The 24,173-nt window shown below is 47.4% G+C and overlaps 3 protein-coding genes across 7 annotated transcripts in view; 1 reads left to right on the top strand and 2 right to left on the bottom strand.

Moving 5' to 3' along the window:
- Positions 1 to 24,173, bottom strand: part of LOC113187913 (UDP-glucuronosyltransferase 1A6) — a 112,623-nt gene that overhangs the window by 14,478 nt on the left and 73,972 nt on the right. The window contains exon 1 of one of the 5 annotated variants that reach the window (XM_026396022.2): positions 4,314 to 5,174. The exons of the other annotated variants lie outside the window; for them this stretch is intronic. Within the exon in view, the coding sequence (XP_026251807.2) occupies positions 4,314 to 5,174 (861 nt within the window). Of the gene's footprint in view, positions 1 to 4,313; positions 5,175 to 24,173 lie in introns of those variants that run through there. 5 annotated transcript variants of the gene reach the window in all.
- LOC113187914 (dnaJ homolog subfamily B member 3) lies at positions 602 to 1,326 on the top strand. The gene has a single exon (XM_026396023.1). It carries the CDS (start codon positions 602 to 604, stop codon positions 1,316 to 1,318), a length of 717 nt encoding a protein of 238 aa, XP_026251808.1. The 3' UTR covers positions 1,319 to 1,326.
- LOC144256875 (UDP-glucuronosyltransferase 1-2-like) lies at positions 6,319 to 10,905 on the bottom strand. The gene is made up of 2 exons (XM_077802622.1): positions 10,035 to 10,905; positions 6,319 to 6,348 (listed from the first exon to the last, which is right to left on the bottom strand). Exons 1-2 carry the CDS (start codon positions 10,893 to 10,895, stop codon positions 6,319 to 6,321), a joined length of 891 nt encoding a protein of 296 aa, XP_077658748.1. The 5' UTR covers positions 10,896 to 10,905.

The following is a 24,173-nucleotide window of genomic DNA, read 5'->3' as shown; positions in this document are numbered from 1 at the left end:
ATTTTCTCATATGAATGGGATTTACGCCAGCGTGCCAAGGGTCGTTATTATTGCCTAATGAAGACATCTTTTAGTTCTCAGTTTTAATTTCTTATACATGTTAGATACAACACGGTCACAGTACAGCAACGGGTCCTGAGGACGGCAGTCCGACGCGGTCACATGACCGCCCCACCCAGGGTCCACCAACCTACCCTTTCCCTCACGGCCCTCACCCTGCTGAGGCGGAGGGCTCGACGCACAGAGGAGTGTTAAACGGCAGCTCCGGAGCGCCCAGGGCTCGCCCCTCTCTCTCCAGGGAGGGTCACGCTCCTGGTCTATTCTCACCCCAAGGGCAGGTCCGAGTGGGCGGGGCGGTGGGCGGGGCCTCCGCGCCGGGGGGGGGGGGCGTCACAGAGCCCTCCTTCAGCGGTGGGCACAGGCCCCAAGCACAGCATTCTGGGATGCGGCACCGACGGAGGCCTCGGCCAATGAGAGGCGGCCACGTCACAAGGGGCGCCCCTGTCGGCCGCCCTCGCTGCAGCCCGCACTCGGCCGCGTGCCCCGGCTGCCTCCGCGCCGCTCGCCGTGCCCTGGCCTCGGGCCGCGCCCGCCGCCCAACATGGTGGACTACTACGAGGTGCTGGGTGTGCCCCGGCAGGCCTCCTCGGAGGCCATCAAGAAGGCGTACCGCAAGCTGGCGCTCAAGTGGCACCCCGACAAGAACCCGGAGAACAAGGAGGAGGCCGAGAAGAGATTCAAGCAGGTGGCCCAGGCCTACGAGGTGTTGTCGGACGCCAAGAAACGCGACGTCTACGACCGCTACGGTGAGGCCGGAGTGGACGGCGGCAGCGCGGGCGCAGGCACCTTCGAGGACCCCTTCCAGTTCGTCTTCACTTTCCGCGACCCGGCTGAGGTCTTCAAGGAGTTCTTCGGCGGCCGGGACCCTTTTTCGTTTGACTTCTTCGGAGACCCGCTTGAGAACATTTTTGGGGGTCGGAGGAGCTCCCGGGGAAGCAGAGGGTCCGCACCCCTTTTCTCTACCTTCAGTGGCTTCCCAGCTTTTGGGGGTGGTTTTTCTTCTTTTGATACAGGATTTACTTCCTTTGGTTCCCTTGAAAATGGAGGCCTTTCTTCCTTCTCCATGTCTTGTGGCAGTGGTGGGACAGGAAGCTTCAAGTCCATGTCAACTTCCACCGAAATAGTTAATGGCAAAAAAGTCACCACCAAAAGAATCATTGAGAATGGCCAGGAAAGAGTGGAAGTGGAAGAAGACGGAGAGTTAAAGTCCCTGATAATAAATGGCAGAGAGCAGTTGCTACACATTGACACCAAGTAATTCCCCTGGACTTAAAACACATTTAAGGGGGAATAGCAGGACATTTTTTTTAAGACATTTGGGGGAATAGCAGGACATTTTTTTTAAGACTGCAAGTGAAGTCTACTTTCAAAACAGCTGTACCCAAGAATGTATAAACAGTTCATGCCAACACCAATTTGTTGTTATTGTTGGGACTACACGAATAGAATCTCTGTCTTTAAAAACTGTTGTAAATATCTGTATGCACTGTGCTATTTATTAAACTTAATCCCGAGGCAGACGATGATTATTTCGTAGTGCTAGGAAAAAGTGGTCACTACAGCACTTTAATCGTTCATTATTTCATTGTTTGAAATATGAGCCATTGAAATATGAATCAATTTGTTGGCACATAGCAGTGAAAGATATTAATAATAGTTCTGGTTTAAAATAAAGATGGATTTTGGTTGTACATAAACTGGTGGTATAGCAAGAGTTGACCATTGTTTAAATGAAATGTTAAAACCTGGCTTTTCTTTAAAGAGTTAAATGTAGCAAAATGGGTTTACCTAGTTTCCTGTGGTTGCTGTAACAAACTACCACAAACATGCTGTCTTAATAAATTTGTATTTCTTCTCTGAAAGTTCTGGAAAACAGAAGTCTGAAATCCATTTCACTGAAAAGAGTGGACCAGGAGCATGCTCCCTCTTAGTGGGAAATGTTCAAGTAAAGGTATTTAATGTCAGGATTATACTCGGGCCTGACTTGGCTCTACAACTAAGTAGAGGCTGGAAAGAAGCAAAGAAACAGAGCCTTTCCCTAAGGCTACATGACTCCCTGAGAGCCATGCTGAGAACAGATATCCTATTAGCTTGACAAACTAGTTTTTTCCAGAAAGATTGGTTAGGTGAGGCACCATGTACCACACACCAAGGCATGGCTAGCAACACAGCAAGCTCCTAGTCCTTTGCAGAGCAGTTGTGTGGCCTGAACACACTGTCAACTAGAACTGTGTGAGAACAGGCCTGACCCTTATTGTGTCCTAGAATTCCAGTGTGCATGGAATGACATGCAGATGACTCAATGGCAGGAACATGGGATGGGACTCAGCACTCTCATGGGCACCCAGACTGTTGAAGCCACTTTCAGGGAACAGTCTGAGATACTGTGCAGTTGCTCCCTATGTAGTAACCTTTAAAGAGTGTCAGAAAATACCACATGTGGAGGCTCACACCTGCAATTTCAGCTACTTGGTGGGCTGAAGCAGGAGGAACACAGGGCAATTTAACAAGATTCTGTCTCAAAATGAAAAATAGATCTGTGAATGGAGCTCGGTAGTAGAACATCCTGGGTTCAATACCCAGTATCACACACAAACACAAGTGAAATATTTTTAAAAACAAACTTCCAGGGATTTAAGAAAACATGTTCATTTGGCAGAGAAAGGGGATTCATACCAGTGAGCATACTCATTAAGGAGTCGCTGGGGTGGCTTTGTTTCCAAAGAAGCTGCGGGAGCAGGAGTTTGAACTCGGAGGAGCAGGCAGTGTCCAAATGGTGATGCATGTGAAATCACTACTCTGCACAAGGCAGACTGAGTGTGTGTAGCAACACAGTAGGTCACAAAATGGTCCAGAAAGAATTCAGTGGTAGGCAAAAGGCCTGGCATACCAAGTTCACTCAGAGGTCACGGTCTTTAAGATCTCTGGCTAGTCTTAATTGTTGGGAGCAAACCCAAAAATTAATTAGGGCATATTCTATATCAGTGCTGCAGTGAATAGAAATTTTTCTATCTACACAGGTAATAAAGCATTTTTTCATTGTTATCAATTTATTGAATAAGAAGTATATTTCCATGGAACAAAACTTTAGAAGTACTACACTTTACAATGAACAGTATCTCTTCTAGCCCTCTTCCCACACTGCCCAATTCTTCTACCAAAATATCAACTAATAAAAGCATTTTCCTTAAAGAATATTTAGAACTGAAAATCCATTTTGAAAATGTGTAAGCTGGATAAAAGCTCCTATGAACTAATGGTTAGGAATAAAATCAAGCATATGATGTGAATGAGCATACTTCTTCCATCAAAAACTAAGTTGAGGGTTTTTTAAAAATTATCTGAATTATTTAAAATGCTTACAATATTCTAAGTGAAAGTAAAGAGCCTGGCAAAAACAACAACAGCAACAAAAAACAGAGTAGCCACACTGGCATCAGGTGAAATATGGACAGTACTTAAACATAACAGCCAACTCTATAAACAAGGTGCAAGCACTAAACCTACATGCACCAACCCTGCTACTGCAAAGACTTTTTTTAAAAAAATCAACTATATTTTAGCAAATACCAGTTACATCATGAAAAAATATTAGTTATATAACACATTTATGAGCATTAGGCAGATTCAATGAATTTATTACAAAAGAATTGAAATTAGGCAATATGGGTATATGCTCAGAATATTTATGAAATTTGGTCATGTAGTATGACATGACACCCTGACTCATCCTAATTGAGCCAGGCTGCATAAGTACAACACACATTAGGTTGCTTCCACTCCACTGACTGCTCAGTGTGCTGTGAGCACCTCTCCATCCCTCCTGGACAAGACCATTTCAAACCATCATGTCAACAATCCCAACCTGCTGGTTGCTATGCACTTCTACTGAAGACCTGCAAGCAAATCTTCCCATAGGGGTCATACCATACCTCAATTTCTCTGCTACTGTACAGGAAGGACATGGCACCACCAGGAAGGTACTGCCCTGACAGATGGATGGCTGGGAGTCACATCATTGCCTGTCAGTCATCATGCAAAGCCCATGCCACACATCAGCCCCACCAGTGGTCAGTGCAAGCCTTAGGCACATGAGCAATGACACCTTAACAATTAAACTCACTGAAGAGGATTAGGAGAAGGAGAGGCAGGAATCTTGGGAGACAACACTGGATAAGTAAGCACTTGAAAGCAAGTTTCTTTTTTAAGGAACTCTGCCTGGAACACGGACTGGTAAAGGTACCAATACAGACCTGAGACAGTGGCTTCCTGTGGACACAGTTTATTCCTCCAATGAAGACCATGTTGGGCATGACAGGCCTGGGGTAGTCCAACACAAAGTCCCCTCTGAACAGCCACACCGATGCATGGCTGAGAATATCCACCAAGGACACCTCCCTCTGCAAAAGCTCAGAGGCCAGGTTCACGTAAGGAATAAAACCAATTTGGCAAAAATAGTTCAAGAACAGAGGGTACAGCATATTTTTGACCCTTTGCAGGAAGGTCATGTGATCTGAATTCATTGTCAGTAACCTAGGAATATATGAGGAAGGATTGGGGCACTGTGTGGCCTCAAAGTCAAAGTCACAGGGAAGGGCTCGCAGAAAAAACACAGCAGGAATATCCAGGTACTTAGCCAACAGGGCACCACAGGGGAAGACAGGATCTGTCAAGACCACATCGAAGGAACTTGAATTCAAATGATTGATAAGGATCTTGTTACCAAGAAGCCCAGCACAGGAACTTTCAAAGAGTGCAGATACATTCTTTGAAAGTGCCAAATGTTTTAGAAGCTTCTTCACAAAATGTTCTGAATCAAAAATGAATTCAGCATTATCCACCATGTAATGGTTATACTCTTCCTGGGTGTATGAAACAGGAAAAGATTCCAGGGAGAAAAAGTCTTCTTTCTTGAAGTGAATATTCACCTCTGGAGCCAGGACCACGGTGTGGTGGCCTCGGGCATGGAGCTCCCGCACAACATCCCGCATGCTCAGCCAGTGGCTGCCCTCCATGGGCACCACCAGCACCTTCTTGCCCTCAGCCCTGGGCCACACGCACAGCAAGAACAACACTGCAAGCCCTCGCAGGGGCCCCTGGAGCCCCACAGCCATCTGCACAGATGCCCACTGCAGGCAACTCTCCACACAGGGCTGTGCCACCTTCAGGATTTATTCGACTTTATTATCACAGGACCGCCTAGCAGAACGACTGTCATTGGAGAACAGAGTTAATCATTAAGCAATCATAGCATGGTAACTCCATTCCCGGCCTTCCACGACTGACCTACCCTTCTAGCTATATCTATGGAGAAACAGATCTTATCTCTTCTCCTCTGTAAAAACTCCTCTGACCCTGGAGCTCCTTTGAGGTAATCCTGTTTCACCTCTTGATTTTCAAACAGTTCCCAGCAGGGGGCTCTGCACGCCTGTTGTATCTCATCAGTTCCTCTCTTGGCCACACTCTGGCTGCCCGTGAGCTCTGAGGAGTGACTGATGTTTGCCCATGTGCAGCCTGTCTACTGGAAGTGGCCCTACTGTGAGTCTTGAAATTCTATCATACATTCACGAGTAGTAGGAAGTACTTAAGAATAGTTCTTTCCTAAGCTAGCTTGACCAAACCAAAGATTGGTTTTCTGGCTTTCTGCTTTGGGACATTTGTTTTACCAGGACGTCACTGTAATGATCAGGAATGCTATCTAAGCAGCTGTCAAATGGGACAGTGGTGAGGGATAACTTGAACTGAAGATGATTTTGCAATCCTCACTGAAAAGATTGCTGAGGATTCTGTATCTGCCCTACAGGGCCATGTCTGCCACTATGTAAAGAACAGGTGTAAACACCAGCCTAAGCAGTGATGTACAGTGCATCCTGACGGCATCTTGTCCCCATGGGCTGCTTGCTCTACACAAGGACAGAGGGAGCCGGAGCCTGCCCGGATCTGACACTATCTCAATTTCTCCTCCCATGAAGGAAGGCAACAGTCTTCTGCACTCTGTTTAGAGATGTGCATGAACACTAAGTGACCTGTCACGTCCTGCACTTGTGATGAGGCTTTCCTCCAGGATCACTGTCAACCCCACTCCTGATGGACAGAGGCCCAGGATCAGGATGGGTGACATAACTCGTGGAAACTAGCTCAGGTTTCCACATGGACAGAGCCGGTGTGAGGCCAGGGCAGGCTGGAAACTGTGGGCTGGCACAGTTTGCACAGCTACAAGGCTGGCCCTACCCCACCTTGTACGCCCTGTGGCTCAGCTCATGGCTGCCACCTGCTGGTCCCATCTTCCTGGGAACAGTGTGGCAGGCTGTCAGGCACCCTCTCTCCCTCTGTACCTCAGTCTTCCTCCAAGCCTGCTCCATTATGGAGAGCCAGGCTGAGGCTGCCCTTTTGGAGGGAGTGGCCCTCTTACAGAGCCACACTCAGGATGGGTGGCAACACAGGCACAAGTGTGGATGCCAAAACTTCCTGGGCACTGCCACCTGCCACCATGCAGGGAGCCAGTGGGTTAACTTCCCTGCAGGCTAGGAATGCAGAGGCCTGGTTCTCCTGTTTCCTCTCCAGAGCAACTTCTCTGCTCTCTTGTTCTGGATCTTTCTTCTTTCCTAGAGAAATAGCTCTTACTGTCTGTCTTACTAGCCTGGGAAGGAATCCCTCACTTCCCTTCTCTGGAGACCCTCGCACAGTGACCTGGTGTGCAGGGTGAGGTGCTCATCTGCCATGTTCCCTGCATAAAATCATGAGAGGGAGCTGCTGGTGGCTGAGAAGTCAGATGTGAAGGGTGTCTAGGTGAAGCCAGCTGCTGTATTCCCAGCAAGGGCAGCCACCATGCACATTCCAGCCAACACCTCGTCAAGGCATGGCTGCCTTGGGACAGTCCATCACCAAGGGTCCTAACCCTGTTGTCATATATGGATTACATGACAGAAAAGCAAATAGACACCTGAAATAGGTTAGCAACACAGCAAGCTCTTAGTTCTTTGCAGAGCGGTCATGTGGCCTGAACACACTGTTGAAGTGTTGAAGCTACTTTCAGGGAACAGTCCTGAGATAATCTGTGCAGTTGCTCCCTATGTAGTAACATTTCAAGAGTGTCAGAAAGACAGATGACTGGGGTTTTTGGAAAGAGTTCATTCATTCACAGGCAGAGTGCTCTTGCCTGTGAACTTGCTCGCTAGGGAGTTGCTGGGTGGCTTTGCTCCTGAAGCAGTTGGGAGACCTTGGGAGTTGTGAAGCGACAGGAAGGAGCAGGCAGTGTGCCAGTGGAGGTGCATGTGAAATCATGGCTCAGCGCAAGACAGATTGTATGTAGCTACACAGTAAATCAAGAGATAGCCCAGAAAGAGATCAGTGGTAGGCAAAGGTCCTATCTTATCAAGGTCACTCAGAGGTCTTTAAGAGCTCTGGCTAGGTTTAACTGTTGGGAGCAAACTCCAAAATCAGTTTTGATGTACCCTGCATTAGGGATACTTTGAATGGAAAGTTCTCTTTTTACAGAGATAATAAAGGATTTTACTTAAAAAAAATATTCAAAACTGAAATTCTATTTTCAAAATGTCTCTGTTCTAAGTAGACACACTAGGCAGGAGGGCTTCAAGTAGATACTCAGAGTGGGAAAAATGGGGCATTTCCTCTAGTGCTAAGATGAACCTCCCCAGTCCACTTGGGGGAATTCCTCCTTCCTCACCAGGCAAGGAGAGTCACACCAGAAACCAGCAGCCCTCTGAGAAGGCCCCAAAATTTCAAAAAGCCCAATACTTCTCCTGCCTGGGGCACTACACACTATTTGGGTTCTGCCTACCTCAGACAGTGGAAAGCATTTGGAAGGGGCCCATGCTGTTTTCAAATAACCAAAATTATATTTTCCCCTCTGATTCCACTCTTCTGTCCCCAGATGGAGAAAACACACCTTTCCCATCAAAGGAAATCACTCACCTGGTCCTGATTACCTTTCTGGGGACACCTCATTGCACTCTCTCATCAGGCTTTCTCGACAAATGCAGATCCCTTTCATTCCCTCTTCCCCAGCCTGCTGAACACGCTCCAGTCCCACTTCAGGCACCACCACCCTGGTGGGACTGCGCTGGAGAAGGAGTCAGGGCCTCATGGGACCACTCTCTCTGCTTTCCACCTTTACCTGACTCCCAAGCAAGCTGTGTGAAGCTAGACTTCTCTAAACACTGCTCCATAGCTTTGCTTTTCTTTTGTTGTCTTTCTCCATCTGGGGGCTGAGAATACTCACTTAAATCCAGGGAGAATCTGTCACTTGTGAGTAACTCTATGGTGCAAAACTCACAGGAATTCTCGGCCTTAAGGAAAACCAACTTATTTGTGGGCAGTAGTTGTTCGCAAGATAGTACTGATTCAGGAAAGCAAAAAGTTTTCAAATGCTTATTTAAAGCAAAAGAAAATGATACTGCAGAAAAGAGACCAATGACATAAACACAGACTTCCAGAGATGCTCTTCCTGGATTTCAGGGGCAAAGAGAGGAGGTATAGAAGAACATAGCACAGAGCCTACACTAAAGAAATGAGTGGATGACAGGTGTGCTCAAGGGAGAAACCAGAACAAAACTTCAGTGGCTTGGCGGAGGACAGCCTTCGAGCTTGGAGAAGTACCTGAGTGGAATGTCCAGCTTCCCGCCTGTGGTAGGCAGAAGAGTGGCCCCAAACGGCTGGTCACGTCCTAATCCCTGACACCTGTGAGTATGCTGCATTGCATGGCAAAAGGACTTTGCAGGGAAGATCAAGGGTGTGGATGTGAAAGGACTGTCCTGGAGTATCTGGGCAGGCCCACTGTGGTCATGTGGGCTCAAATAACTGAAAGAGGGCGACGTGACCACCAGCACACGGCACACCACATCCAGATGGAAATGAGAAAGGGCCACTGCATTCCAGAATTCAGAAGAAGGAGGAATGTTTTTAACAAGAGGAAACAGTGATGTAAATAGAATAAGCTTACCCTATGTGGGAGGAATAAAATCAAGCACATACATTGCATGAATGGGCAGAGCTCTCACATCTAAAGGAAGTAAAAAATTGGAGGTTTTTTGAACAATTCTTTGAAATGTTTTTAAAAAGTCACAATATTTTTGGCAAAAGAAAACAGATGGGCAATACCTAAATAACATAGAAATAGCAATACATACTTAGGACCAGGAGGATTATGAGGGATATTACTTAAAGATAAGATACAACCATATAAACAAACTACAAGACCTACATGCATCAGTCTGGCTGCTATATGTATAAAGCTGCAACTACATATAATTTGAGCAAAACTGTTATTTCAGGAAGAAAACTCAGTTATACAAGATATGGTTTTGAGATTCATGAGTTTATTACACAAAAACAGAAAATCTGCAATTGAAGCATGTTCTAGAAACATTTAAACTCTTTTCGTCATTTAGCTGCCACTGCAGACATGAGACCATAGAGCATTTCAAACTCTCCCTAACGGAGCCAGGCTACATAGTACAACACATTAGGTTGCTTCCACTCCACTCACTGCTCACTGTGCTGTGAGCCCTCTCCATCCCTCCCAGACAAGACCATTTCAAACCATCATGTCAACAATCCCAACCTGCTGGTTGCTGTGCACTTCTACTGAAGACCTGCAAGCAAATCTTCCCATAGGGGTCATACCATACCTCAATTTCTCTGCTGCTGTACAGGAAGGACATGGCACCACCAGGAAGGTACTGCCCTGACAGATGGATGGCTGGGAGTCACATCATTGCCTGTCAGTCATCATGTCAGTAAGCCCATGCCACACATCAGCCCCACCAGTGGTCAGTGCAAGCCTTAGGCACATGAGCAATGACACCTTAACAATTAAACTCACTGAAGAGGATTAGGAGAAGGAGAGGCAGGAATCTTGGGAGACAACACTGGATAAGTAAGCACTTGAAAGCAAGTTTCTTTTTTAAGGAACTCTGCCTGGAACACGGACTGGTAAAGGTACCAATACAGACCTGAGACAGTGGCTTCCTGTGGACACAGTTTATTCCTCCAATGAAGACCATGTTGGGCATGACAGGCCTGGGGTAGTCCAATACAAAGTCCCCTCTGAACAGCCACACCGATGCATGGCTGAGAATATCCACCAAGGACACCTCCCTCTGCAAAAGCTCAGAGGCCAGGTTCACATAAGGAATAAAAGCAATATGGCAAAAATAGTTCAATGGCAGAGGGTACAGCATGTTCTTGACCCTTTGCAGGAAGGTCATATGGTCTGAATTCATTGTCAGTAACCTAGGAATATATGAGGAAGGATTGGGGCACTGTGTGCCCTCAAAGTCAAACTCGCAAGGGATGAATCTCAGAAAAAACACAGCAGGAATATCCAGGTACTTAGCCAACACAGCCCCACAGGGGAAAACCGGATCCGTCAAGACCACATCGAAGGAACTGGAATTCAAATGACGGATAAGGGTCTCGTTATGCAGAATCGCTGCACAGGAACTGAGGTAGAGCCCAGATATGTTTTTCAAAACTTCCACTGATTTTACAAATAGCTTCCCATAATGCTGATGTTCAAATGCACCTAAAAGGCTCTGCACTAAGAGGTTATGGTATTCTTCTTGTGTGTATGAAATAGCGTAAGTTTCCAAGGAAAAAAAGTCTTCTTTCTTGAAGTGAATATTCACCTCTGGAGCCAGGACCACGGTGTGGTGGCCTCGGGCATGGAGCTCCCGCACAACATCCCGCATGCTCAGCCAGTGGCTGCCCTCCATGGGCACCACCAGCATCTTCTTGCCCTCAGCCCTGGGCCACACGCACAGCAAGAACAACACTGCAAGCCCTCGCAGGGGCCCCTGGAGCCCCACAGCCATCTGCACAGATGCCCACTGCAGGCAACTCTCCACACAGGGCTGTGCCACCTTCAGGATTTATTCGACTTTATTATCACAGGACCGCCTAGCAGAACGACTGTCATTGGAGAACAGAGTTAATCATTAAGCAATCATAGCATGGTAACTCCATTCCCGGCCTTCCATGACTGACCTACCCCTTGCCCACTTCCTGGAAGAACTTCTCTGACCCTGCTGCTCTCTCTTAGGGACATCCTAGTTCACCTCTTGATTTTCAGCCAGTTCCCAGCGGGAGGCTCTGCACGCCCCTTACAGTTCATCAGTTCCTCTCTTGGCCACACTCTGTCTGGCTGCCAGTGAGCTCCAGTGACTGTGGTTGGCCCATGTGCAACCTCTCTCCCGGCAGTGGTCCCACTGGGGAGCCTTTGAGTTCTCACGTGGCATTCCTGACTAGCAGGACACTTAGGAATGGGTCATTGCCAGGCCAGTGTGCCAAAACACAGAGGGGTACCTGGCTTTCTGCTTTGGTGCATTTCCTTCCCAGCACATCACTGTAACTTCAAAGGACACCATCTGAAGTGGTTGTCACCAGGGCAAAAATGAGGGATCTTAAGTCAAGATGAGAAGATTGTATTGTGTGGAAGTTTCTGGAAGAACAGTGGAGGGACCACACAAAATAACTCCATAAGCCAGGCCAGCCTTAGCAATGGAATAAAGTGCATTCCGAGAGCATCTTGCCCCCGTGGGCTGCTCCTCTCAAGGACAGAGGGAGCTGGAGCCTGCCTGGATCTGACCCAATCTCAATTTCTCCTCCCATGAAGGAAGGTCATAGTCTTGCACTCTGTTTAGGGATGATCATGGACACTAGTGACCTGTCACATCCTGCACTTGTGATGAGGCTTTCCTCCAGGATCACTGTCAACCCCACTCCTGGGGTTGACAGGAACAGGATGGGTGACATAACTTGTGGAAACTAGCTCAGGTTTCCACATGGACAGAGCCAGTGTGAGGCCAGGGCAGGCTGGAAACTGTGGGCTGGCACAGTTTGCACAGCCACGAGGCTGGCCCTGCCCCACCATGTGCGCCCTGTGGCCCAGCTCATGGCTGCCACCTGCTGGTCCAATCTTCCTGGGAATAGTGTGGCAGGCTGTCAGGCACCCTCTCTCCCCCTCCACCTCAGTCTTCCTCCTGAGCCTGCTTCACCATGGAGGGCCAGGCTGAGGCTGCCCTTTGGGAGGAATGGCCCCCTTACAGAGCCACACTCAGGATGGGTGGCAACACGGGCACAAGTGTGCATGTCAAAGCTTCCTGGGCACTGCCACCTGCCACCATGCAGGGAGCCAGTGGGTTAACTTCCCTGCAGGCTAGGAATGCAGAGGCCTGGTTCTCCTGTTTCCTCTCCAGAGCAACTTCTCTGCTCTCTTGTTCTGGATCTTTCTTCTTTCCTAGAGAAATAGCTCTTACTGTCTGTCTTACTAGCCTGGGAAGGAATCCCTCACTTCCCTTCTCTGGAGACCCTCGCACAGTGACCTGGTGTGCAGGGTGAGGTGCTCATCTGCCATGTTCCCTGCATAAAATCACGAGAGGGAGCAGCTGGTGGCTGAGGAGTCAGACGTGAAGGGTGTCTAGTGGAGCCAGCTGCTGCTCTATTCTCAGCAAGGGCAGCTTCCGTGCACGTTTCCAGCCAACGCCACATGCCCTGGCAGGGGCAGCAGGTCCCTGGCTCTGGACCCTTCTCCCACCCTGCACTCAGTATTGTCTCTTCCTTGCCCTCCTCCACTGCAGTGGTGCTGTGGGAGAGACCCCAGGGCCAGGGTGCAGCTGTCCTGCCAGGAGGGCCTCACACAGCCCCTGGGGCAGGTCCTAACACACAGTCTGCCCAGTGGCCCACGGGGTGTCTGCTCTACTCCACTCCTGCCACGAATCCACACTAGAGTCTCCACGAGGCCCAAGGAGGGCTGCATCTGTAACATTCTCGTTTTGGTGCAAAACTGAGCAATACATGTAACACAAGCCAAGCAACACTTCACTGCGGTTTCGAACAAAACAAAAGACATCTTCAAATACAGCTAGAAGAATCCCTGGCTTCAGGTGACAAAGGCATGGCTCCTTCAGACCAAGGTCCCACAGTGAGGACCACACACTGTGGCAAATGTGAAATGGTGAGATGGAGAGAAACACAGTGAGAAGCCTCGGTAGGCCCCGGAGAGCAGCACGGGTGGGAACTGAAGGGGCAGAGGGCGCACAGGGACAGAAGCCTGCTTCCACTGAGGCACTGCAGGGGCCACACGGAGCCCCTACATCTCTCTCTCTGAGAGCCCAACTAACCCCACCCCACCAGAGGCATGGAGATGGCAGAGTTTGGGGAGCGTGCCACCCCAGCAGGCAGGCCACTGAGAGGAGGCAGCACGAGGCTGGCCCCTGGGACTGCAAACACTGGACCCAGAACCTGGGGCTTCAAACAGCACCCCTATTCTCTGGGTATCCCGGAAGCTAGAATTACAACCCAGGGTGTCAGCTGGGGTCGCTCCTTCTCCCACAAGGCTCTGGGGGGATCCTGCCTGCTGCTTGAGCAGGTGGAGTCTGCCCAAGGCTCTCCTTAGCTCAGACTGTACCCTTCCACCTCCTTGCCTGCTCTTGCCACCTTCCTCCAGCCCCATGTCTTTATGTGGCTTTCCTTTGGTGCCTCCCTGTCCCTGTGGCCAAATGTCCTTCTGTCAAGGACATTGGTCACACTGCATTAGGACCTGCCCTGCTCACCTCCTTCAACCTGACTACTCTGTACAGACCCCACCCCCAGATAAGGCCACACCCAGAGGCTCTGGGGGTAAGGACTACAACATCCTCATGGAGCAAGCTGAGCTTTGCCTGCTCAGCTGGAGCCTGACCTTCATCCTGAAGGTCAAGACAGGCACAGAAGGAGGTGTGGCCCAGCCACATTTGTGCTCTCTTAAGTATCCGTCCCCCAAACGGGTGGACAACGATCTAGGGGAGTCGGCACGAACCCAGTGAGTCCTCTTTGAGGCCACTGTGCAGAGGATAGGGCAGGTGTCGGGGTGCAGATGGTCAGGGACACAACCCATGTGAGAGGCAGCAGATGGAGGTGTCCACCAGGGGGCGTGCAGAGCGCAGGGCCACAGAGGAGCCTGGGCTGAGAAGGCAGGGCTGCCACACACAACACCATGTGTGGGCCTCCTGACCATCGCTATGACTGCATGCAGATGAAACTCCACGAAGACAGTCTCTACTCTCTGGTTGCCAAAGCCGCATCGGGGATGCCTAGGCTGAGAGGACCTGTTGGGTGGCTGAGAAAGGATCCGGGAAGCTAAGAAGTAATGGCGCGGTCCATTTGTTGAATGTGGTGGTGTGTGCGCAGGTCCAGACGGTTGTTACAAATCACAAGGGCGCAATGAAGCGGCACATTTGTAAGCATCACCTCCTAATGTGCCACAACATAAACTGAGCCCACTCCATGCCATTCCAAGAGAACAAATTTCCTCAGCTGATAAAGACCAGACCTACTGTACAACCACCTACCTGAGCCAAGGCACATGAGTAGCAAAAGACCTGCATGTATAATATTCCCTCACGCTGTGCTCTGGGTTTGGACTTTCAAGTTTCATTTACATGTGTCACAACACAAAATAATCATCTCAGAGTGAACAGCAAAGAGATTTTCACCTCCTAATGCTTATAAGCCCCAAATGATTCCTGTAAAGGCTGACAAATCACCCTTTCTTCTGGACACTCTCATGGAGTTTCCACCTCATTTTCTTAAAAGAAACCCGGGTTAGCACACAGAGATAACCATACTCTAACAGGATTATAGTAAGGGCTACTGATAAGAAATTGGATATTTAAGAAGGAAACATCTTTAATTGGGCTAATTCCCATGGATCAATCATTTCCTGTCTCTCCCCAGGGACTGCCCCTCATCTGGACTCTCAAGTGTGCAGCAGGTGCGCGCACACCCCCAGCCAGGACAGAGCATGGGACCTGGGCCTCAACCACTCAGCACTCCCCACTCTCTGGGCCACAGTGATTGGTTCAGAGGTGGACATGTGACTTAATCAGAACCAATGAGATGCAGGACTTGTACTAGGATCCAGGCAACAGAATTCAGGCCAGAGTCCCTGCCATTCAGCTATCTTGATCCTGGAGAGCTGTCATCTCCACGAAGCAGAGATGAGCAATGGAGAAAAATGGGTGCTGGTGATGTGATTAGATTCCTGAAGCAGCAAGTCACTCCTAACAGACACACCAACATTGTTCCACTACGGGAACCAATAAAACCACTTGAGGCAGAAAGTCTTGCCAAAACTTCATTGTGTCAAGAGTACTGTGGGGTTTGGTGCACTCACGATTTTGCTGTTATTACATTAAAGATACGTATGCCCCACAACAGAGCAGCTCTACACATAGGTACATACACTAGAGAAACCCAGCACGCCTGCATCAGAGTGTAAGAGAATGTTCACTCTACTATTGTCCTCAGCAATCAAAAGCAGAGCACAACACAGTGTCCACAACATAGAATGGATAAATACAATTGTGGTGTATTTGCACCATTCAGTACTGAAAATACACAGACCACAAGCTGCAAGAACACTCATCAACACAAACCTCTCAAAAATAAGGTTGAACAAAGGAAACAAGACAAACAATATGTATGCTAGTATTTGCACAAAGTGCCAGAACAGGTCAAGTGCATCTGTATTCTTGAGAGCACATACTTAGGGGATAACCTACAAGAGAAAGCAAGAAGTAATGATCACAGAAGGCAGAGAATAGATGGAAAGTGTGCATGAGGGAGAAATGGTACCCAGGGCACACGTCCGCTCACTGATAGACTGGAGAGGCTGAAGACTATGAAACCCAGAGAAGAGTGCCTTCAGGGTCCCTCTGCTGTGTTACAAAGTTGTGCCCCTGATGATGAGACTCTGTCCAACATGGACAGCCATCCTGGGACTGGGAGAGCATCTCCTCACAAATCCTAGGCTTCTGTGGATTCCTTAGCCCCTTTATGGGTACTAAAGCTGCTTTGCCTACTTGTTCTCTCTCTGCATCAGCTGGTATTCAGCAAAGCCTCCTGCTTCATCAAGGAGTCACAGCCCCAGTTAGACAGGTGCTAGGAGTCTTGCCTTGAGACTACTGGCTGTCCAATCCAAGTCATTGCTATTGGTGCCTGGTATTCAGGCTCACCATCCTACCACCCTTATGCTCCAGGATCCTCTACTGGTCAGGGAGAGGAAGAAGGCATGGGTGGAGGATGAAGCCACAGGTGTTGGAGCAGGACAGAGCAGCAAAACTGATTCCCCACATTCACTTAGCACCACCTTGGGTCCACTTCTCATCTCCACTCCTAGGCAAAGCTTTGAGAAATCTTGCTTCGCAGCTGGAAAACCATCAGCACCATGGACACACTCAACTGCCCAGCCTCTGATAAGACTTCAATGGTCATTTGCTTTGACCAAGTGTACTACAGCCAAAGACCCATACAGAGTTTCAAATGATCAGTACACTTGGCCACGGCTCTTATGAAATAGATTATGTAACAAGGATGCTTCCTTCAGGGTCACTGGCTCGATCAGTCCAAAGTCCCATGGCACATGCAACACACTTCAGGTTATATAAGGCAGCAGCCCCGGTTCTCTTACTGTCCCCACTCTACTTATGCCCCTGTCATGGACAGCTTCACAGACACACCACCTGTGCAGGCACATTGCATTCCACATTTGGGAGGGCTTTGTATTTTGCTTAATACTCACCACCTCTGAGCTGAAATTCTTTATTTTTGAAACTAAACTATTTTTTCACATTTGACACTGGGACACAAAAAATATGGCACTGATCGATTGCAGACCTACCTGCTCAAGGCATTGATAGGTACCAATGTAATGGTGAACTTGTTCAAGATAGTTCTGTGTTGGAAGCTGCCACATAGGAACTGAGCGCCCCCTAGCTTTGAGAGATGGAAATGTTGAGACTGGCTTCCCTGACCCACAAGTAGGTGGATCCCCATCTCTGCTCAACAGGGAGCACAACTTTGGGAGTGGGCGTTACCCAATGGGAGTGGGCTGCCCCTTGTAACATTACCCCTCTGCCTTAAATGAATGAAGTGTTCTTTCAAACAGCCTCCCCCAACAAAACCAGGGTTCGAGGTGTGCCCCTCTCTCTTTCTTGCCGGCCTTGCTCCCTTGTGTGAGCTGGGTCAGAGGAGCCATCACAGAACCCAAAGAAAAGGGTATTTTCTCTGTCTTTGTGTGATTATTTCATGCCAGCCCAGTTCACCTGCAGGGACTCTGACTGGTTTAGTTGTGTGTCATGATACTTGTGACTATTATCTCAAAGCTCTAATTGCAGCAAAGACTTTGGGCTTCCCAGAGCTGTCAATTCACATTCCTCTCCTTTCACAGCTTCTCACAGACCTACCAGCCATTTCTCTGTCTTACCACAAGCAATATTACCAGCTTCTCTCCATAACTCAAGGTAACCCCCCCTCCCGATTCCCTTCCTTTCTTTGTTTTTTTGCAGAGATGGGAATGGAACCAAGGGCCTTGCACATGTTGGGAAACTGCTCTACAGGCCAGCTTCTCCACTCCTCATTTCTGGAAAACCACTTATTTTCCATTACTTTTGCCTAATGTGCAGCATCTAAAATACATGCAGTGCTGAAGGATAAGGTGTGAGCCACCTCAGTACCAAGTCTCTGAGGAGTATCAGTCAAAGCACAAGCAAACCAAAAGCAAAACCCTGCTTGAGAGTCCAACATAAAGAGTCAAAACATGAGAGTATTCCTTGCCAGCATAACAGACTGACAAGTAATACTAAGGAAATCCTTCAGGTGGGAAACAAGCAACGTCATTCAGTAGTTTCAACCCATCCACAGGAACATAAAAGCAGCAATAATTGTAATCACTTTACTATAAAAGACAATATGAATGCACATTCCTTCCCCTCTGTTCTCCTAATTGATCTTCCAAACAATTCCAGAACACAGTCTATTTGTGATTGCAATAGGGGCCCTTTAGCATGCATGAGTGTCATAACTTTAGCAATAATGCTACCAAGAAGGCAGGTGAAAGCAAAGATGATTTGGGTTAAGAAATGGCAGCAGGACTAATCATGATCCACAAGAACTAGTGAAGAGAACCAGGATTGATAGATAAGACAGCTGATGTAACAAACTCTGTCAACATGTTCTTGTTCTACTTCTCCAGATTCTTTACAACACACACATTAATGTAAATAGTAAGACAATGCAAGATAGGTCATCTTAAATCAGAAATGGGTACTGGTGTTAAAATGTACAGATAAGTGCAAGAACCACTCAGAAAATAACTGCAAAAAATAATGGGAAAATGTCATTAATGGTATTAAAAAGCTATACTAGAACAATATTCACTTAGTGCAAAGAAAGCAGTAGGGAGAAACATAACAGCGAGTAAAAGAGGGCGGGTGGGTATACATGAAGAAAAGGAAACTGGCAGACATCAACCATTTATATGAATAATAGCATTAAACATAAATGTGTTAAACAACACAACCAAAAGACAAAGCTGGCCATTTGGTAGAAAATGAGATCCAATGATATTCTGTCTAGAGAAGATATGTTTGAGATTCAAAACCAAGAAAACATAGATTTAAAAAAAATACTATATGCATGGTAAGGGAAAAGATCATTAAAAATCAACCATAAAATAGTGGAGTGGCTAATATTTTTTAAAAATAGACTTCTAAACAAAAAACACTACTACATGTAAGAGGGCCCCTGGGTAATAATAAAAGTCTCCATCCAAGCACAATAATCTAAGCACAAAGCAAGCAGAAGGATAACAGAGCACAGAGGAATTGTTCCACAGCACAATTTAGAACATCCACAAAACCAAAGCTAGTGGAAAAAGTACAAACTTGACCAAACCTTCTGCTAGGGCAGGAAAGAGAAGACAGAAGCCTTCAATAACTCAAATCAGGCCTGAAAGAGGGAATGTTATACCAAGCATACCAAAACAAAAACTCTACCACGCGGCCTGCGCAGTGGTTTCATTAATGAGGTTCTAGGCATAAAGTTAGTTAGACGAGATCGAAATAAAAACACAAGACTCAATTACCTTAATTCTATTGCTAGGTCCGAGACGGCTCCCCTCTCTGGTTCGCTCCTCTAGCCGCCCAGCAGGGCAGCAAGGATTACTCAGGGCTAGCAGGAGAGAGAGAGCGAGCACGCCGGGGAGTAGCCTTTTATTAGGGAACCAGAGATTCAGGGGAGAATTCCATCCAATGAAGGTTGAGGGGGGGCTGCACTCCAAGGTCAGGGTCAGCGATTGGGTCCCCGGGGTCAGTGGTCAGGCACACCCCCACACGGATGGGCTCTCTCATCAGGAGAGGGCCGGGAAAAACTTCGACTTATGCCAAAGTGCCTCAGACCCTCAACGGGAGGCACCCGATCACGTGTGAGAATGGCGCCCCACATAAAACGTTCTACAAGTGCTCAATCTGACCTATCATTGCCCATAAATTAGACAGCAGATCCTATGGGAAAGTTCTGGGAAGAATCAAACTACTGAGACTGCTCCAAGAAAAAAAGACAAATCTGAATAGGTCTACAGCCACTGTAATGATTGAATACATAATTCTAGAACTTCCCACCAAGAAAAGCCCAGGACCTGACACCTTCACAAGGAAATTCTATCACATTTGCAAAGAATGAACCCCAATTCTTCACAGCCTGTTCTGCATGATGGGAAAGTAGGGAGCACCTCCAGCTTGTCCCCCAAGTCCAGGGAAACACTGACACCAACCAGACAAAACCTTCACAAAAAGATAAAACTTGCAGTAGCTTTTCTGCATGCAAATGCAGAAGTCCTGAAAGAAATACTATTGGACTAAATCCAGTAACATGTAAAAAGCATGGTAAGTGGGATTGTCCCAGGAATACAAGGTGGACTTGACACCTTGAAATCAATTCACTTCCTGTCACTTACCACATCACAGAAGGAAAGAACATGCCACGTGTTCATCTCAGTAGACACAGAAAACACATTTGACAAAATGCAACATCACACGTCTGACAGCAATACTCGACAAACTAGGAGTACATGGCCATGTCACCAACCTAGCTGGGGTCTCAGCAGACCTCCAGGCCCACTGCCAGAGCAGACTGCACGCTGTCCTCATCGGATCAGGAACAAGAACAGGAGGACTGCAGGCTCCTTTCAGGCTCGCACTGGAGACTCCACCAAGCAATTAGGCAGCAAAAGAGAAAAAAGCCTCCAGACTTCAAAGGCACTAGCAGAGCCCCTTCAGTAGGGACACAGCTTGACCTTCCACTTACACCCTCAATCTTGCTGAGAATTCAGCTAAAAACTTTGAACAAATGAACACATTCAGCAAGAGTCCAGAGCAATACACAAAAGTCGACTACTTCTCCCTACACCAGCAATAAGCAATCCAAAATTAAAAGAAAGAACACAAGTTGATGTAAAGCACCATCAGAAGGAATAAATTCCTTAGGAATGATTTATATTTATACTAAAAGGACAGAATGGTATTAAAAGATATTAAAGAAGACCTAATTACACAGAAAGACACCCCAGTACATGAATCAGGCTATTTACTTATCTTGTTGTATTAAGATGGCCATATTTCTCAAGGAGACCTACAAATTTAACAGGATTCTTATCAATATTCATGAGGTTCTTTTTAATTGGCAAACAAATCCTAAGAGTCCCAAACTTTAAAGGACCCAGCACAGCCCAAACAATCTTGAACATGAATGGCAAGTGTGGGAGATTCACACTTCCCAATTACGACCTTACTATAAAGCTAGAGAATTTTAAGGGTGTGGTCTTCCTTTCAGGGGCGGATGAAAGTTCTGTACCAGATGGTGGTACACAACGGTGTGTGTACTGATGCCTGTGGGAAGCCATTCTCACGTGATTGGGCACCTCCCAGATTGGGTGTGAGGCGTTCTGGCCAAACTGTGTCTGAGCTATCCCCACCCTCTCCAGGTGCGAGAGCCTGTCCGTGTGGGGGTGTGACTGACCACTGACCCTGAGGCCAATCACTGACCCTGACCTTGCAGTGCTGCCCCTCTCGACCTTCATTGGATGGAATTTTCCCCTGAATTTCTTGTTCCCCAATAAAAGGCCACTCCCTGGCATGCTCTCTCTCTCTCTCCTGCTAGCCCTGAGTAAGCCTTGCTGCCCCACCGGGTGGTTCGAGGTGAGAGCCAGAGAGGTGAGAGCTGTCTCAGACCTGGTCATAGAAAAAGGTAATTGAGTCTGTGTGTTTTATTTTGATCTCACTAGTTAATTTCTATGCTATGAACCTCGTTAATGAAGCCAGCGTGCTGGTCGCCTGGTGGAATGCCACCAAACTCTACACTTGAGAATGGTAAATCTTGGTTATGTGTATTTTATCACAATAAAAAAAATGGCACCAACACCTGGAAGAACAATCTGGTCACACCCCAAAAGTAGAAACATGCAGCGAGCGCACAACCCAGAAATTCCACACTTACCACACACCCAACAGAATGGAAAACACATGCCCACACAAAACCTGCACACAAGTGTTCACGGCAGTTGGCTCCTAGTAGCCAGAAGGTGGAGGCAACCCAAACTCCTTCAGCACACAAGCAGATATAGAAGGGTGGCACACCCACGGCCCTGAAGGTTATGGGCAATAAAAACCTGTGCTCCCCACAGCCGAGCCCGACACCTTACACTAGGGAAAGCCAAACACAAGTTGCGTTTCCATTCCTGTGAAGAGCAGAAGCAGCAAATCCACGGGTGGCAGGGGTCGGGAGCCAAGGAGGAGTGACTGGTGACAGTCAAGGTGCGTCTTGGGGGCATGCCTGAAAGTGCTTAGGTTGACAGAGTGTGCCCTGTGGGGAGCCATCCTGACACGTGACAGGGTGACTCCCGGTTAGGGTCTGAGGCGCTCTGGCTGTGTCGGAGCTTTCTGGGCCCTCTCCTGATGAGAGAACCCGTCCTTGTGGGGGTGTGACTGACCACTGACCCCAGGGGCCCAATCACTGACCCGGACCTTGGAGTGCGGTCCCCCCTCAACCTTCATTGGATGGAATTCTCCCCTGAATCTCTTGTTCCCCAATAAAAGGCTACTCCCTGGCGTGCCCTCTCTCTCTCCTTCTAGTCCTGAGTAATCCTTGCTGCCCTGCTGGGCGGTTAGAGGTAGGAACCAGAGAGGGGAGCCGTCTCGGACCTGGCAATAGAAATAAGGTAACTGAGTCTGTGTGTTTTATTTCGATGTCTTCTAGCTAACTTTTATGCCAAGAACCTCATTAATGAAACCATTGCACAGGCCGCATAGTGGAATTGGCGCCCACGAGGGGGGCATTCTAGATTAGTTAGATTGAGTGGGAGCGCGCTATAAAGATAAGGATACAAATAAAGATAAAGGAAGTGGTGACAATTTGGGTCACAAAAGTACCTGGAGATACTGAAGGAAAGAGACGTTAAATTAATTAAAATGGGAAATTCAACTTCTACGGATAAGGAAATGTATCTGACTATTTTAGACAGTATAATTAATCAGAAGGGAAAACAAATAAAGAAAACTCAGTTATTACAATTCTTAAAGATTGTAGGTGAATATTGTCCTTGGTTTTGTGAACAAGAGTCTCCAGATTTACTTACTTGGGAGAAATTAGGAAGGAAGTTACAAAAGGTCTGTCTTTCTAATGAACTACCTGGAGGCATAGAAAATATTCAGAAAACTTGGAAGGCTCTAGAAGTTTGTCTTTTTGAATATATGGGCCAGAGTTCGTGGCCCCCTGAGGACCTCTGAAAAGGCATTCAAGGAGCTGTTAGGTCTATTCAAATGGAAAATCAGCCTGAGGCTAAGTTAATTCCCTTTCCCTTAAGCCGTTTAAAAACAAAGGCACAGGGGCCAAGCCAAAGGTTAAAAATGTGAACTTAAACTTGCAAGATCAGGCTAGCCCGCAGGGAGATTATAGAGAGCAACATCAGAGAGGAGAAACATCCGAAATCCTAGAAAGCCCTCCAGAAGAGGTAGACGATCTTCCTGGAGAGGAAAATCCGGAGGAGATTCCTAGAGGGGCTCAGAGTTCTTCTCCGCCACATGGTTTAGAAACCCAAATTCAAAATGGCGATAGCGCAGAGTCTAACCATGGCTCGCAATCTGAGGGAGAAGAATCAGACGTTGAAATTCAGGACTTACAGAGAAATTTTAACAGGCTGCGTTTAACACCGCCTGCCCAGGCTATTCGAATTCGGCCAGTACCTGCTAAAAGGACAAAATTTAACAGATATGCTGGATTAACAATGACTTTTCTTACCCCAATCCAGCGAGGTATTAAGAAGGCTCAAGAATCGGGGGAGGATACTAGCGGTTTTCACCTTTTTCCAGTTTTTGAGCAAGTTAATGAGCAAGATCAGAGAGTTAGAGTTCATGCTGTAATCCCATTTGAAACCATTAAGGAACTAAAAAGTGCATGTGAGACATATGGTCCAAACTCCCCTTTTGTACAGAGCCTGATAGAAAATATTTGCTCACAACCCCTTCCTCCGATGGATTGGATTTCTTTAGCCAGATCTTGTCTGAGCGGGGGGGAGATTTCTTACTTTGGAGAACTTATTGGACTGATTTTTGTACTGAACAGGCAGAAAAGAACAAAAGACAGGATATAGATACACCACTAGAGATGTTTCTAGGGACCGGTGATTTTGCTGATTTGGAAAGACAGTTAAATTATGAGTTTGTAGTATACAATCAAATAACTGATTGTGCAAAACATGCTTAGAGACAGATCGTCTCCAAGGACCAATCCAATTTAGTTCTTACCAAAATTAGACAGGGTGCCAGTGAAACTTATTCAGATTTCGTAGCCCAATTGTATCAGGCTGCAAACAGGTAGATCGGGGACCCAGGGGCGAGCGAGTTCATTGTTAGGCAATTGGCATTTGAAAACGCAAATAAATACTGTCAGGATATTCTCAGGCCGCACCGTAAAAAAGCAACAATCTCTGAGTTTATTAGCCTATGTTCTGACATAGATTCTGCCCATTTACAGACAGTAGCCCTAGCCGCGGCACTAAAAGAAACTTTGAGGCCACAGGATTTAAGACAAAAGTCCCGAGGGAGATGCTACGTTTGTGGGAAAAATAATTATTTTGCGAGTGAGTGTCACATGTGCAATTTTAAGTTCAGGGCTCCATCTACTGGCAATAATAGATATTGCAGGACTCAGCCCCACACGATGGATTCAGATGGCGGGGATCAGCCCGCCTTCTCGCCGTCATTTCCTCCTAGCGGGAG

This window comes from Urocitellus parryii, chromosome 1 (assembly GCF_045843805.1).
Source record: "Urocitellus parryii isolate mUroPar1 chromosome 1, mUroPar1.hap1, whole genome shotgun sequence".
NCBI classification, from domain to species: domain Eukaryota; kingdom Metazoa; phylum Chordata; class Mammalia; order Rodentia; family Sciuridae; genus Urocitellus; species Urocitellus parryii.
This window is presented reverse-complemented; position numbering and strand designations above follow the sequence as displayed.